Source organism: Thamnophis sirtalis, unplaced genomic scaffold, assembly GCF_051295495.1.
Source record: "Thamnophis sirtalis isolate CommonGarterSnake01/CBP01778 unplaced genomic scaffold, rThaSir2_p1.2 scaffold_5, whole genome shotgun sequence".
Taxonomy (NCBI): domain Eukaryota; kingdom Metazoa; phylum Chordata; class Lepidosauria; order Squamata; family Natricidae; genus Thamnophis; species Thamnophis sirtalis.
The window spans coordinates 99197530-99213763 of record NW_028261385.1 but is presented as its reverse complement, the minus strand read 5'-3'; the positions used below and the strand labels follow the sequence as shown (position 1 = coordinate 99213763).

At 38.0% G+C, this 16234-nt stretch overlaps 1 protein-coding gene across 1 annotated transcript in view; it reads right to left on the bottom strand.

Annotated features, from left to right (window-relative positions):
• The window catches only part of DGKQ (diacylglycerol kinase theta), a 109514-nt gene that overhangs the window by 28862 nt on the left and 64418 nt on the right, over positions 1-16234 (bottom strand). Inside the window, exons 8-15 of the mRNA XM_087716276.1 lie at positions 15140-15240; positions 13533-13756; positions 9219-9309; positions 7647-7701; positions 7385-7446; positions 4087-4237; positions 3028-3066; positions 2486-2601 (exon numbers count right to left, since the gene is read on the bottom strand). Coding sequence (XP_087572402.1) covers positions 2486-2601; positions 3028-3066; positions 4087-4237; positions 7385-7446; positions 7647-7701; positions 9219-9309; positions 13533-13756; positions 15140-15240 — 839 coding nt within the window. The remainder of the gene's footprint in view (positions 1-2485; positions 2602-3027; positions 3067-4086; positions 4238-7384; positions 7447-7646; positions 7702-9218; positions 9310-13532; positions 13757-15139; positions 15241-16234) is intronic.

Here is a 16234-nt window from a genome sequence, read left to right as displayed (position 1 = left end):
CCTGCTGGATCTATTGCCAATTCAATATTGACTATATTCAACAATATGCAGAGTTATTTACAAAGGTAAATTAACTCACTGTTATACTCTCCAGAAATAATTAGCGTTCTTATAGTGTTCTTTAAAGCACACTGGAAATATCCTTCAAGCTTGTAAATTGGCAAAGTTGTTTTTCTTTTAGATAGAACCAAAATAGCATATTATTTTAAATGCCCACATCAAACACAACTGTTCTTTGTTTATAACAACACATTTCCTAATTGACAGTAAACTCTTCTGTGCCACTGTGTGTTAATTCTTCACATTCTCTGTGTGATCAGAGTAGAATATCAAAATAGTGCTGAATTTAATTTAACAAGTTAAATTGCTATAAAAATGAAATCACTTTCATTTCATTAAGAACACTTTGCTCTGATTGTAGAATAGATTTGTATCACCTCTATGCCAAAGAGCACATATTTAATTAATACAATTTATACTGGGCAAATGTTTGAACATTCATTATTTAAACAATATCAATATAGTTGGACGTTAAGGAACAACTTAATTATGTAAAATATTCAGTCAGCAATGTGCAATGGATTATTTCTTTTATACTAACTAATTAATATATTCTAATTCCCATTCCCATTACTTGTCCCAGCTTCTGCCAACCTAGCAGTTCGAAAGCATGTAAAAATGCAAGTAGAAAAATAGGGACCACCTTTGGTGGGAATGTAACAGCGTTATGTGCACCTTCGCCATTTAGTCATGCCCGCCACATGATCATGGAGACATCTTTGGCTCTTCGGCTTCAAAACGGAGATGAGCACTGCCCCCTAAAGTCTGAAACGACTAGCATATATGTTCGAGGGGAACCTTTACCTTAATCTTTTTATTCTATTTAGCTAACTTCTTCTAACTATTTAATTTGATTTAACTGACATGTGGAGTGTTAGTGCCACTTTATAATATCCTGGTAAGACCACACTTGGAATATTGCATTCAGTTTTGGTTGCTACAATATAAAAAAGACCTTGAGACTCTGGAAAGAGTGCAGAGAAAAGCAACAAAGATTAGGGGCTGGAGGCTAAAACATATGAAGAATGGTTGCAGGAAATGAGTATATTTATTCTAGTAAAAAGAAGGATGGAATGACATGATAGCAGTGTTCCAATATTTGAGGGGCTGCCACAAAGAAGAGGTGGTCAACCTATTCTCCAAAGCACCTGGAGGCAGGACAAGAAACAATGGATGGAAACTAATCAAGAGGAGAACCAATCTGGGATTAAGGAGAAATCTCCTAACGTTGAGAACAATTAACCAGTGGAATGCTTGCCTTTAAAAGTTGTGGATGCTCCATCACTATAGGTTGTTAAGAAGAGATTGGACAACCATTTGTCTGAGATGGTATAGGTTCTCCTGCTTCAGCAGGGGGTTGGACTAGAGGACCTCCAAGGTTCCTCCCAATTCTGTTATTCTCTTATTTACTACAATTATTGCAGTCTCCAATCCTGTTAAAAATCTGCAGAAAACTAGTAGAGATTATCCACCATTTTGGGATAAAATATCATCAATATCTATCTCCATTCTCATTTAAATGGGGGACATGTAAGTTCTAAGCCAGTACCTGGAGCTGCCAGGATCTGGATAGGTAATAAAATAGACAAATGAAGTGATAGTTCATTAAGTAGTTTAACGACTCTGGATTTGTAACAACTTTTCCTCTGAATAGGTAATGTTTCCCTTATCTTGGGATTCCTTCTGGACTCATGGTTCTTGATTGAAGAACAAGAGGAAGTAATGATCAGACGGGTCTTTGTCCAGCTGTACTCTTCTCTAGAACTGAAGAGTATCTCTCATTCTGTAAGTATCTCACTTCTGGATTAATGAAATTTCTTTTATATGTGGCTATCATTGAAAATGACACAGAAATTTCAATTAGTGCAAGCTGTGTCACCCCATGTTATGGGCAATGTCATTGCTGCTACATAATTCTAGGAATTAACAGTAATGGCTATCCATATGTTTCCAAGTCCATTCAAGGTGTAGATCATTAATTAAAAAGCCCTACGTGGCTCAGGATCTGCCTAACCATTATGTTCAAACAGAGAATGCCTGTTGAAGATCCTTGTGTACTTTGCAGTGTAATTAGTAGGGTCATGGAAATGGACGTAGTTTATGGCAGCTCCCCACTTTTGAAATGGTTTCACCCTTGAAATGCTGGTACCCAATCCTTATGGCTTTCCAAAGGCTTGCGAGACCTGACTAAAGGCCTTCAGGGATTCACTCCTATTGGTGCCACAGTATATTATACAGAAATTCTATAACTTTCATATAAAATGTAATGAACTGAGAGCCACTAGTCTGAAGCAATATATGTGTCTTTCAAATAAAGCAAAATAAAAATATACATCAGAGGAAAAAATGCTAAAATAAACATGAACTGTGTAATCAGAACATATATTAATGCCTTATGTTACTACACACAGCCAATGGCTCTTACCAGAATTTCAGGGAGAATAACTGCAGTTAATGCCTTGTCATTGATGAAAGTATCTTTAACTAACATATACAGTCTCTCAGCTTCAGAAAAACAAGTAATTTCTAGCACAACAGCACCTGAATAAATGAAGAATATATTTAACATGACATGCCCATATTTCATATGTATCCATACTGTGAATTCCCATATTTGTTTCAACGTAAGTATTACTATGCCATTTACCTCACTCACTCAAATCTAAAGCTTTATTGATTATTAGAGTCACTGGGACAGGATTTATTTCTGGAAAACAAAACATCTCTTTCTATGGTACAATCTAGATTTTTTTTTTAAAGTAAAAAAAATTCTTTTCCAGGAGATGAAATATCAACACACATAATAATATAATTAGGGAAGAGTTCATGCTTCTACATGCAAAGAGCATTAGGAGGAGGGGAAAGAGCTAGTGAAGTAATTCTTACATGCACCATACATGAACCAGAGCAAAAACATATATCCAATAATTCAACTATCAAATTTGAATTAAAGCATAATATTCTTACCTTGAGATGAATATATGTGACTCATAGAAACTAAATTGGCTGAAACGATAATAAAAAAATATCATTGCCCAAGCATCCTTTTTAAAAACCTTTTTTTTCCTAAGTGAAAGAAAAGTATACAGCTAATGTTAATGCTGTCTCATTTTTGATGTATTTTAAAAGACCAGTTGTGTTTATTTGAAGATGAGTGAAATTTAAACACAAACTGTCCATGGATTTTCAGCTAAGGCTTCAGGATAGTAAATAGGATCAACTGGTTCGTAATAAAACAAAGCTAATTCCAAATAGTACTGCTGGGAATATGTTAGTTAAACAAACACCAATCACACATAAGCTAACTATTAATTTAAGTTGCTGTCAGCAAGGATTGGACGGGTAACATTCCAGAAACCATGGGCACAATTCTCATCTGTGCAACTGAGCTTTTGAGGACCCAATAGATAGACAGATATACATAACCCACATTCATGCTGGGTTGGAAAAAGTGGGATAGAATGATTGCATAACATGCCAGGTTAGTATTTAACAAAGAATCCAATATGTTTTTACCCAGCAATATACCTAACTTACACATTTCTATTTCTCCTTCATTATCCAAAACAGCCAATTCTAACTTGGTTAATTTTATACCTTCATACCTTCTCTTCTTAAGCAGCTATATTACTTTAACACCACTTTAGTATTCCTTATTATTTTCTACCATTTCCCCCCAAAAAACTAAAAATGACTTATAAATGTAATGCATATACTTCTAATAATTCTTTCATGTAAAACCATATGCACAAAAATGGAAAGTGGCTGTTATTCAATCTAAGAAAAAAATATGAAAGGGTAGGACAATTTATTAATAGTAAAAATAAGTGTCAGGGGCATTCAGATGATTGCCTCTGATTAAATGACTTTTTCTTTTCATTTTCTACAAGTTACAGCATGTATTAAAAAATATGAAAAGTAATTCCAAAAATAGATGGTATCTGAGAACATTTCAAAATATAAAAGCACTTTTCAATTTATGTAGATTAAAAAAACAGACACAGGGGAAGGGGGTATCTGACGTACTTTTGATGGCTAATTCATCTTTGAGGATTTTTGTATATTCTTCTGGAGTAAGATGGAGTGGCAGACCACCTACAAACAGATGTACACGCACAGTCGATATATTATTTTCTACAATGTAAAATCTTGTTTGGTTCATCTGACGCAATGATGTCTGTGTAAGAAAAAAAATAAAATTTCATCATCTTAAAGCACATTTCATAAGGAGAGAAGGTCAAGACTTCTATAACCAATTCTGCCATCAGTACCAAAACACAATTCCCAGACCACAAAGCCTGTCTACTATGAGGATCATTCTTCAGTAAACAAGTTTCCTTTTGTGTAATTTGCTTGTTCATTTTCAGTCTGTCCTACATATTAGCAAAAGTTTGAAAACTTAAAATAGTTTAGTTGGGTGCCATTAGTATGAACAGGCACCCAAATAATTTTAGGCTAATACCATTGAATTTAAAATTCTATGCCAAGAATACAAAGTGAAGAACATAGTAAACTATTTTGCACAATTACTTATGATCACAATAGCTGTTGCCACAATAAGCCAGAAATGCAGTTTATAAGTGACATGTAATCAGCACAATCAAAGACAAAGACTACCAGAAACAAGAACTTTGTATTACTTATGAACTAGGACTTTTCCTCCTTCCTCAAACAAACCAGGATTTGGAGCTTCTTCTTCCAACCAGTGATTTTTTAAAGGACTTCCCAGACTTCCAACATTGGTGAAATACAGGTAATCCTTGACTTACAACAGTTCATTTAGTGACAGTTCGAAGGTAACAACGGTACCAAAAAAAGTGACCATTTTTTACACTTATCACCTTTGCAGCATCCCCACGGTCACATAATCAAAATTCTGATACTTGGCAACTGACTCATATTTATGACGGCTGCAGTGTCCCTGGGTCATGTCATCTCCTTTTGTGACTTTCTGACAAGAAAAAATCAATGGGGAAGCCAGATTCACTTAACAACCAGGATACTAACTTATCAAATACAATGATTCACTTAACAACTGCAACGAGAAAAGTTATAAAATGGGGCAAACTCACTTAACAAACATTTGATTTAACAACGTAAATTTTGGACTCAATGGTGGTCGTAACTCAAGGACTACCTGTACCACTGTTCCCTCTAAGGTGCGCGCCTGCGCGGGCGCGCACCTTGCAAGAAAGCCCCGCGCAGAGTTTCTATCTGCCGCGCAGAGAAACTCTGTAAAGGAAACGTTTTGCAGATCCGGCAGTGCTGTTGCCTGTTGGAGGAGGAGGAGGCGAACCAGCCTGCCACCACCGGCCACAGCCAGCCCCGCCGCTCTTCCCGCCCCCTCCTCCGCTCCTCCCAGCCCCACAGTCCAGCGGACGCAGAAGAAGCAGCCCCGGGGCTCCGCTCCGCTGCCATCCCAGGGGAGGAAAATCGTGTTGGACCAGCAGTGGCTGCAACAGTGAGGAGTTAGGAAGTGGGGGATGCAAATGCCCAGCTGTCCGCAAGGCATAGAAATCCTCCCATTCCCCACAATCCTGTCAGAGCTGAAGAAGCTCTGTGCAAAAAAAACCCTTTGTTCCCATCTTGCCTGAGCTCAAAACCGCAGCCTTTAAAGGAGGCTCAGCGTAACGCGGAGGAAGGAAGACGTTTCCTTCTGGGGAAAGAGCTGGAGGCCGGGAGAAAGATCCAAACGCTGACCCTGGCTATCTCCCACCACCACCTCCTCGCTTCCAGGAACTCTAACAATTTTATTGAAATTATAAAACAGGCAGTGACATTTTAATAATTTGAGACACAGTTTACAGAAAGCAAAATTGATTGGGGTTATTATAATTCCCCATTTGTTACCAGAGTTTACTTCTGACAAAAAACAGGACGAAGCCCTAGGAAGGGCTATTTTACACATTCCTTGAGGGGCTTAATAGTTAAGGCGCTGGACTAGGATTTAAGAGACCTGGTTCAAAACTACCCTCAAGACAGCCACTTTTTTTCGCAGGAAGGGGGAGTTGAGCTGGTGCTCTGCAGATTTTGATTTTAGAAAAAGAAAATAAAGGCTTCTTGGTCCACATGGACCGGAAAGTCAAAATCCAGAAAATTAACCTTGTTTAGGAAAGTTTTGCACTGATGGAAAAATAGTGTTTTCCAGTGAAAGTTTTTTCCCTACTTTTCCTTGTTTGCTTTTTTGGCCTTCTCTTCTCTTCTCTCCTCTCCTCTCCTCTTTTCTTTCTTCCTTTTTTCTTTCCTTCCTTCTTTCTTCCTTTCCTCTTTCTCTCTCTTTTTTCTGCCTCTTTTCCTTATCCTCCCACCCTCCACTCCCCTTTCTTTTTCTCTTTCTCCTCTTTCCTTTTTTGTCTCTCCCTCTGTCTCTGTCTCTCTCTCCCTCTCCCTTCTTTCCTTCCTCCCTCCCTTCCTCTCCCCTCTTTGTTTGCTTCTTTAAGTGCTCCAATTGCTAATCTATATCAGTTGGTAATTTATTCATAACTTGCTAATATCACTGCAGACTATTGGATAGTAAGGGGGAAAGTATAGTCCTCAACTTACAACAGTTCACTTAATGACTAAAGCTACATCAGCACTGAAAAAAGTGAATTACAGCTGTTTTTCACACATGATCATTGCAGCATCCCCATGGTCATAGGATCAAAATTTGGATCTTTGGCAACTGCCTCATATTTATGATGGTTGCAGTGTCCTGGGGTCACCTTTTGCAACCATCTGCCAAGGAAAGTCAGTAGGAAAGTCAGACTGACTTAACAACCAGGTTACTGATTTAACCGCAGTGATTCACTTAACTGTAGCAAGAAAGGTTGTAAAATGGGGCAAAACTCACTTAACAAATGTCTCCCTTAGCAATAGAAACTTTGGGCTCAATGATGGTCGTAGATTGAGGACTACCTGTATAGGGAGATTTCGTTACTTAATGGATATTTACATGGTAGAATTGAGTTTCAAATAACACTAAGTTCGTTGTCTTGGGTGACATCTATGAAAAAAATCCAGGTGCTCAGGTATGAAAATGTGCTGCTCAAACACTATACTTTTCCGCTCACACGGAAAAAAAATTAGAGGGAACATTGACCTGTACTGAATTTTGTTTCTTCTGGAGCTTCTACTTGGTTAAGTGCCAGCACCTCACTAGGAAAGCCAAGTTCATAGATTATAAAAGTAGAAATGTCAACAACTGTGGGATCTTCTTACTTGCAAAACCAGCCTAAATATCTTTGTACCATGATTTTTTAAAACAAAATATTCATAAGAGTTTGAAGATTTAGTAAAGCACTGAAGGCTAAAGAAAAGTACTTTTTACAGTTTCTTTGTTTACCTTTCTGATGTCTTGTAACCTGCTGATAATTGATTCACGATCATCCAGCACCATTCGCTGAACTAAGGAGAATTTTTAAAAAAACTTCATTGATTCTTTTTTAATTGAAAGCTATCATGCAATTAATTAAAACAGTCCAAATGTCAAGTATGGAAATTTCTTAGGAGTAAGGGAACTTGAAATTAAAAAAGAGAGAGAATTAGACATCCAGGTTTTTAAAACTGAAGTTACATTTACATAATTCAGCAGAACAGTATCTCACCTTGTCTGGAGCCCATCAGGACCTCCACCAATTTGAAGTTTTGGAAGCAATCTGACTGCCAAAAGACAGATATGTTAAAAATGAATGTCCGGCAAACTATAGAATTTAAAACTGAACAGTTTTCATGATTTAAAAAGAAAAGAAAATATCTTATAAACAGAAGTAATCTGTCGTCCCTCTTCTTATTACCTGAAAAACTGGGAAATTTTGCATTGCAGTTTGAAAAACTAGTTGTGGACCTTTATTAGACAATGAAAGACAAATCTCCTTGAACACCGCATAAGTGCCAAAGTATTAAATGTTAATTTACACTACAGAATGAGTGGTGCTCAGCTACCAATGATCTAAAGTGAAGCATTTTTTGGACAAAATGTCCCTCTGGCTTTAACAAGACAGGTGTAGAATGTCTATAGTATTATCACCAGTGGCTAACTATTAATAGATTATTAATTTTGGCAAGAATCAATGCAAAGAGAACTCCAAAAGCCACAAAAAAGAGAAGAGGATAAGGATTACTCTCATCCAGACTTATTCTTAAATGTTAATTTAAACTATTTCGGGCCCTCAGAGCAAAACATGGTTCAATCTATTAAAGAAAAATGTGGGAATTGCCTGTTTTTAATAGGAAAACTTTCATAGATGCACCATACACTAAAGAAAGGAATGTGAATTATATTTAGTATCTATAATAATGCCAAAACCTGATCCCCATGGATCTTATCCTGATTTCTCATGCCACATATCAAGTAGGAAAAAAATCCAAATTCTTTTGGATCTCATGCAGAAGAAGACCCACTCTCTGTAACCTTCACTCCCTCTAACAAGGTCATAAAAACTATAAATTTCAATCCTGTCAGATTCAACATATAGACCTAAATCCTTCTATCTGCTTTTTGGGAAGTCCTAGAGAGTATATAAAATATAACGGGAGACTGATCATCCTGACCTTCTGTTCTTCTTTCCCATCATTCTTCTATCAAGTAAGGTCAACATAGCAGTTAATCAGAAAAAAATGCTATTTAAATAGTTCCTAGGACAGTGATGGAGAACCTTTCCGGCACTGAGTGCCCAAATCGGAACGTTGCATGCATGTAGCCCACACCAGAGTGCAGGAAACCCGAAGACAAGCTGGCCGGTGTGCACAAGCTTGTTTTTTGGGCATTTTGGGGCCATATCTGAGCCAAAAACGCCCCCCAAACCAGCTTGAAAACAGCCTGAAAAAGGCCCCCGGAAAATGGCCGTTTTGGGGGGCATTTTCAGGCTGTGAAGACCAGTTGGCTAGGTTGCATGGAGAGCAGCTGGCGATGGCACGCTTGCTCACAGAGAGTGCTCTGCGTGCCACCTCTGGCCTGCATGCCATAGCTTCGCCATCACGGTCCTAGGACATTGCAGGATGTGGAGAAACAGAAGACATATATGAAAACTCTAATGGACCAGCAATGAAATTCCCTAGCTATTTTCATATGCCTCTTCTTTGGAATCACAGTAGGACTACAAATAGAATAAGACCGTTACATTTAACTCATAAGGCCCTAGGAAAAAAGCAACTGGTAGCTTTATATTACTGCCTACCTGGTATCCAAGTAGTGGAAGAACTTCTTTAATCACCATATCGGTGGTGCTCCCCTTATTTATGCTTATTGAGACACAGGCCACTCCAACTCTGAGGACATGGATAAAAGTTTATATGCAAGATAAGAGAAACAAAGAAACAAAAATAATCTTTTCTCATTCTCTACAATAGTACTATTTGTCAAGTTGTGGGATATTGATCCTGCAGCTTATCAAATAAAGCTTAACATATATACCACATATATACCTTATTTGCATGTATCATAGGAGAATGTATATTTGATTATTTATTTATTTGTTATTGTGGCACCCACTGAAGCTTCTGTTTTGTTAAATAAACTAATCACGAAGGACCTTGAAGATTCTGTTTGTTTTGCTCTTAAACTATCTTGTTCTTCTCCCTTTCATTTTGTTTGCAGCTGTTTAAAATCTGGTTTTTAATTCACAGACTTGCTACCATCATCTATAATTAGTGTCTGAGATTATATGATTATATAATTGCCCATCAAGCAAACACGATTCAGGGAGGCAAACATAGAGGGAGATGGGCAGTCTAGAAATGCAAAATATAAATAAAATAAATCATAAAAATTAAAAAACCAACAAAACAAAAATAATAAATAACAATGACATATTAATAGCTATTAAGGACAAGATTTAGTCAGATCCTTTCTTAAAACAATCTTCAAATGCATATAATCACTGCTTGATTTTAAAACTAAAAGTTACCATTTCAGTGGTTAAAGCTAGTGAATAAACAAATATAGCATGGCAAGATATCACACCATTTACTTCATTTAGAACAAAGGAAGCTGTTATGTATCTCTACAGATATTGCTGGAACAATAATGCACACAGAATACTAGCATTTCTCTTGCTTACTCTGAAAAACTAGCTAAGGAATTAAGAAAGAAAGGAATTAAAGATTAGAAAATAATGCAAAGGTATAATACATTGTTTTGATTTTAATAATTGCTGCTGCTTTCACTGTCATCCAGTTAAGGCACAAATACGCATAGCTTTGCTTCCTTTTCTTGTTCACCAATTATCTACTGATAGTCTCCTTTGCAACATGCAAAATTGAGTGGGTTTTTTTTCCACACAAGCATAAACAAGCATTGGCTAAATTTAAAAATGTTGTGAATGACAATTGCTGCTTAAAAACAGTGTATTTTTATAGAAAGCCAAGGAGTTATGGGAGAATTATATAAGTGGTAAAAACGTACAAAGGTTGTTGTTATTTTATCTGACAGATTTTCTAATCATTAAAGCAGAAACATCAGGTTGAAAAGACTATGTCATATTTATTATCACGCTGAATTATCAAAGGCTAAAAGTCCCGAATTTATAATACTCCAACTACATATTGTCCAAAACAAATACTTGTTTTCAATACCTGCCTCCTAAATCAACCATACAACAGTTGGAAGCGATCTGGATCTCTTTTTAAACCAGAGCAGTCCACCCCCTCAAGTTATACCTTGAGATTCATAATATTTTGTAGAGTTACATGTTTCAGTTCCATTACCGGATATTTGGCATTCTATTAATAAAGCTCAACAGGAATTGAGCTTCCCTTCTCTTCCAGACAAAGAAATTCTCTTCAGCTAGGTTGTTTTCTGATGTCTTTTTATTGTGATATTTGAAGTTAAAGCATGTGAAATAGATGCCACAACAATTTCTGATTACAGACTCATCTAACTTAGTGCTTTATTTGAATAAAAGAAATTAATTAAATATCCCTATTAAATGGCTCCGTTTTGCTACTAAATAAATATTTTATTCAAGAGACTTAAATCCTTAAAGGAGACAAATACTGACTAACTTTGTATGCCTCCCATCCATCTACGAACTTCACGCTTCCAAAATGGAATTTTTTTAACAGTGAATTGGGCAACAATACTGTGTGAGAAATCTCATATGTTGTCGACTTCACTGAAACCAATTAAAAGCAGTAACTTTGTAATTTGTATCTATCTGAGATACAAACAGAAAAGAATTAACAAATACCAAATGTACTGCAGGTAGTCCTCAATTTACAACCATTCGTTTAGTGACCTTCAAAATGACTGTGGTTGATTACTGCTTTTCACACTTACGACCACTGTAGCATCCCCATAGTCACATGATTAAAATGTGGACACTTGGTAACTGGCATGTATTTATGACGGTTGCAGTGTCCCGGGGTCATGTGATCATTTTCTGCAACCTTCTCACAAATAAAGTCAATGGGGGAAGCTGGGTTTGCTTAACAACCATGTAACTAAGTTAACAACTGCAGTGATTTGCTTAACACCTGTAGCAAAAAAGGTTGTAAAATGGGGCAAAGCTCATTTAGCAGTCGTCAAGTTTAGCAATGGATATTTTACGCTCAATTGTAGTCGCAAGTCGAGGACCACCTCTAATCAACTTTATTCTAAAAATAAAGTGGTGGTCCTTTATTCTATTCTGCGTACTTTTTATTCTAAAGTACACAGATCCAATCCTATATCAACAGATATGACTGCTGTCTTACAGAAAATAAGATCACATTTTTGAATTACATCCCATTCATCATATTACTTGGACATCCTATTTAGGTAACTCCATACAGGATTCCTTCAAGTAATGTGATAATGTAATTATGTAATGTAATTAATTTCCAACTAGCTTAAAATAAGGACAGTATAATAATACATGCTTTATAGAGACTGGACAGCTCAGAGACAATCTAATAAGTAATAACCATCTTTTTGTTGGAGACATAACTGAGGAGCTGGAATACTCATTCATATGTCTTGGACCCTGGCCAAAATATGTACTTTGCCATATTTTGAAAATGAAATCAAAAGGATATACCATATTTTTTAGATTATAAGATGCACCGGACTATAAGACGCACCTAGACCCACAGAAGGAAAACAAGACAAAAAATCATTTTTGGCCTCCGTGCGCCGTGTTTTTGCCCTCCTTTCACCAAAAACTTGCTCACTTTTGGCCTGCAGAGTGCTTTTGAAGGCCGGGGAGGGTGAAAGGGTGACACACTGAGGGTTTGGGAGCTCAAAAACATGTCCATTTTTTTGCGAAAATGGGACATGCAGAGCACTGCAGAGTGCTTCTGGGGGCCAGGGAGGGCAAAAACATGACGTGCAAAGGGTTCGGGAGGCCAAAAACAGGCCCATATAAGATGCAATGAATTTTTCACCCAAAAATATTATTTTTCTGAAAATTCAGGGCCATTTATCAACAATTTTTGATGATTCAATATGGAGAGATTGATTCCAAGGATTGGGCAAGGGCCTTTTTTTATGACATTCCAAAAAATTGAGTCAACAATATAATGGTTGCGGCCTCACTGAATGTGCCTTGGGGGGGGCACTTTTTTCAATCCCACCAAAGAGGATCTACAAATTAATCTCAATTTTGCTATTATTTGTAGTGTACAGTTAAACCACACAAAAGAAAAAGAAAAGCACTTTCCATATCCTAAATGGCGTTATAGCAATGCAATGTACTGAATACCTGGGTGTACTTAACTAACAAGTTGTTTGTTTATGTATAAGGTTGACATTGTAGAATAAATAACCTCAGTACTTTGATATCATGCCATAGTAGTAACTAGCAACCTTCTGTCTGACTTTATTAACACTTGGACAGGAAGCCAAACAAGAAATGTTTTCAAACAAGACACACGGATATGTTCAGATAGTCCCTAGGTACAGAGCTCCAAGCAAGTAAGACGTCAACTTCAACCTTCTTGTATCCTTCATACAAGAGGGATATATGAATTGAGGGAAGTACTCTTGCATTCCCTGGTAAATATAGAAGCAGCTGCTAAAAGAAGAGGTCTAAACAGGAGCTAGATAGGACTACAGTAATTTGTTGCTGCAAGGCATGGATGCCTTTGAAGATTAGCATGAAGATTAGCAGCTGCTTTGAAAGAGCTGTTTGCTTCAAGAATTCAATCCATGTTATGTCTAGACAGGGCTTCTCTCTCTCCCTCTCTCTCCCCCCCCCTCTCTCTCTCCCTCCCTCCCTCCCTCTCCCTCCCTCCCTCCTTCCCTCCCTTCTCTCTCTTTCCCTTCCCTGTCCAATTCTTTCTTCCCTGTGCCTCATTCCCATTTAATTGTATTCTTCTCTTTCTTCTTTTCCCAGCACAGATATTCCTTCAAAACCTGGTTTCTGATGGATTTAGTAACCTAAGGTTGACCTGACCATGCTACCTAGTCTGTTGATATTTTTTCCCCTGTTATATTTTGGGTGGATCATGTCTTTTGAGTAAATAAATATACAACAAGAGTAGAATTGGAATTTGCTGTGAACAAGATGACTCACTTCAGCCAGCCGGGATAAATCTTTATGACTTCATTCTCCTTAGGTTTAGCTCTGATAACCCATGCCTCAGGAACGGCTTCTTGGAAGACAGAACCCGGCTGCGCCTCTTCAGTCGTATCGTTCCTATTAATGATGTCGTCACAAAACAAGGCCTGCTGAGTGAATGTCTGAAGTTCGTAATCTTGTTGATCATCACTGATGTAGTATGCCCTCAGTGCAGCCTCCTACAACAGTAAATCCTTGTTTTTTAAAAAAATCAAAAGAATATGCCTGAATGGAATGGTGATACAGCCCTCACTTACGTCAATTACACAGTTCCAATCAGCAGTTAAATTTCCCCTGAGAGATTTTGTGATAAGTATGAAGGAAGTATGAAATTCTAATCTTTACTCAGTCTTGGCAAGTTCTATCATAATGCATCATCTTGCGTCCCAATTACCAATGTACCCCATCCTAGATTATTCTTGAAAATGTTAAGTGGGATCAGATCCGGTTAGCCTCAGAATGGGAAATTATTTAGTCATTCCAAGGTCTCAGTATAGATCCATGATGACGAATCCATGGCACATGTGCCACAGGTGCATGCCGAGCCATTTATGAGGGCATGCGATGCGTTGCCCTGTCAGCTCCACTTTGGCCTTCTTTTTTGGCCATTTTTCTCCCTCCGGAGGCTTCTCTGGAAAACCACCCAATGTGCAAACTGGAAGTTCAGGGAAGCCTCCTGGGAGTGAAAAACGGCCCTACGGGCAAACTGGAAGTCACCATTCTCAAACTTCAGGGTTGCCCATAGGACCATTTTGTGCCCTCCAGAGGCTTCAGGGAAACCTCCTGAAGTCTCCGGATGGCCTCTGGGAGGGCAGGGGAGGCTGTTTTCACCCTCCCCAGGCTCCTAGAAAGCCTCTGGAGCCTGGGTCCAAAAAATGGGTCCAAAAGCAGGGGGGGTGTCTGCAGGCACACGGGGGATTGAGCACATAACATTATAGGTGTGGGCATGCCTGCTCACAACCCCCCTGCGCTGCCCCTGCTTTTGGCACGCGATCCAAAAAAGGTTAGCCATCACTGGTATAGACTGAGAAATTGCATTGATGTTCCAGAAAAAACAACAGTGATCTATTTTCTTAAATTTACTAAGAAATCAACATGGACCTATTCAGTCATCGCACTCAACTTCATTCAACTTCTATTTTCCTAAATTTACTAAAAAAATCAACATGAACCTATTCAGTCATCGCACTCAACTTCGCAGAAGCTTCACTTAATCTCCTTTGTTGATACAGTGACAATTGGTAGCCAGATGTCCCCTCCCATTATGTAGACATAACTGAATAACCTCCAAATGTTGATTCACCATTTAGAGTCAATCAAAACTCAGAATACAAGTAGCAGCATTACGCAAATGGCAAAGACTGTAAAATATATTGAAAATTAAGATAAAACTTAAAAACACATATCTATGTCAGTACTATACCAGCTACTAGTTACTTTCCCACTAGTTACTGTTTTGCGACAAAAGAATAACTCATGAACCAAATTATTAGTCTCTCTTCCAAACAGAATTAAATTCTTCAGCATTTTCAATAAACAGTTTGGTCTCTTGGCATTCTTACCACAACTTCTTCATTTTTTGCAATCCTCGGAACTGTAATAAGACGATACTGATTACGTTTTACTGCATCATTCCCATCATATATTTTTAATATTTGTTTACCTAAAACAAAAACAAGTATTTTAATATGTAACACAAGAAATACAGTTAAGTAGCATACACCTCCAAATTGTTGAGGTGTTCAAAAGGTTAATTCTTAATTGTAATATTAATGGATTGTGATTGCAGTTCTATTCTTTACACTGATCAAAGAGGCTATATCAAGTAATAAATAAGCACAGAGTCACAGCACAATTTTAAAAACATTTTCTCTTCCACTCATAAGCTATCAGACTGTACTAGCTGTCATCCATTAGTATAGATTACCATATGAAGAGTGGTAATTTGCTACAGCTCCTTAATCAGAAGCTAGATAAGTCATCAGTCAGAGATTCTCTAGTGCAGCGTTTTTCAACCTTGGCAACATTAAGACCTGTCAATTAAGACCTGTCAATTAACTTCAATTCCCAGAATTCTGATGGTTGTAATCCATAGGTATTGAAGTTCCCATTGAGAAATGTTGCTCTAGTGCAGGGGTGTCAAAATCAAATCCCATGGGCTGGATCCAGCCTCTGGGGTGCTTAGATCTGGCCCACAAAGCTGCCCTGGAAATAGCTAAGTACCAGCTCATGGTGCCTCTGCCAGTGAAAACAGAGCTCAGGGGGGCTGCAGGTGGCCCTCCCAAGCAGAGTGTTGTAGGAAGCCATCATGGCCGAAAATAGAGCTCGGGAGGCCATCTTGCTGACAGAGCACTCGGGCCACCAGCACGAGTGATGTCAAGCTGGCCACACTCACCCTGGCCATGCCCACCCCAGGCCCCCAAAGTCAAACACAACCCTGATGTGGCCCTCAATGAAATCGAGTTTGACACTCCTGCTCTAGTGAATCATGTCCTGATCAGGGAATTAGACAAAATTAAGACCTACCAATTTTTAATCAGAAGCTAGATAGCCATCAATCAGAAGTCCTTTAATGGAGTGTTTCTGAACCTTGACAACTTTAAGACAGGTGGACTTAAAGACACGTGGATTTCATTATTCTAGAGACTTAAAAAATG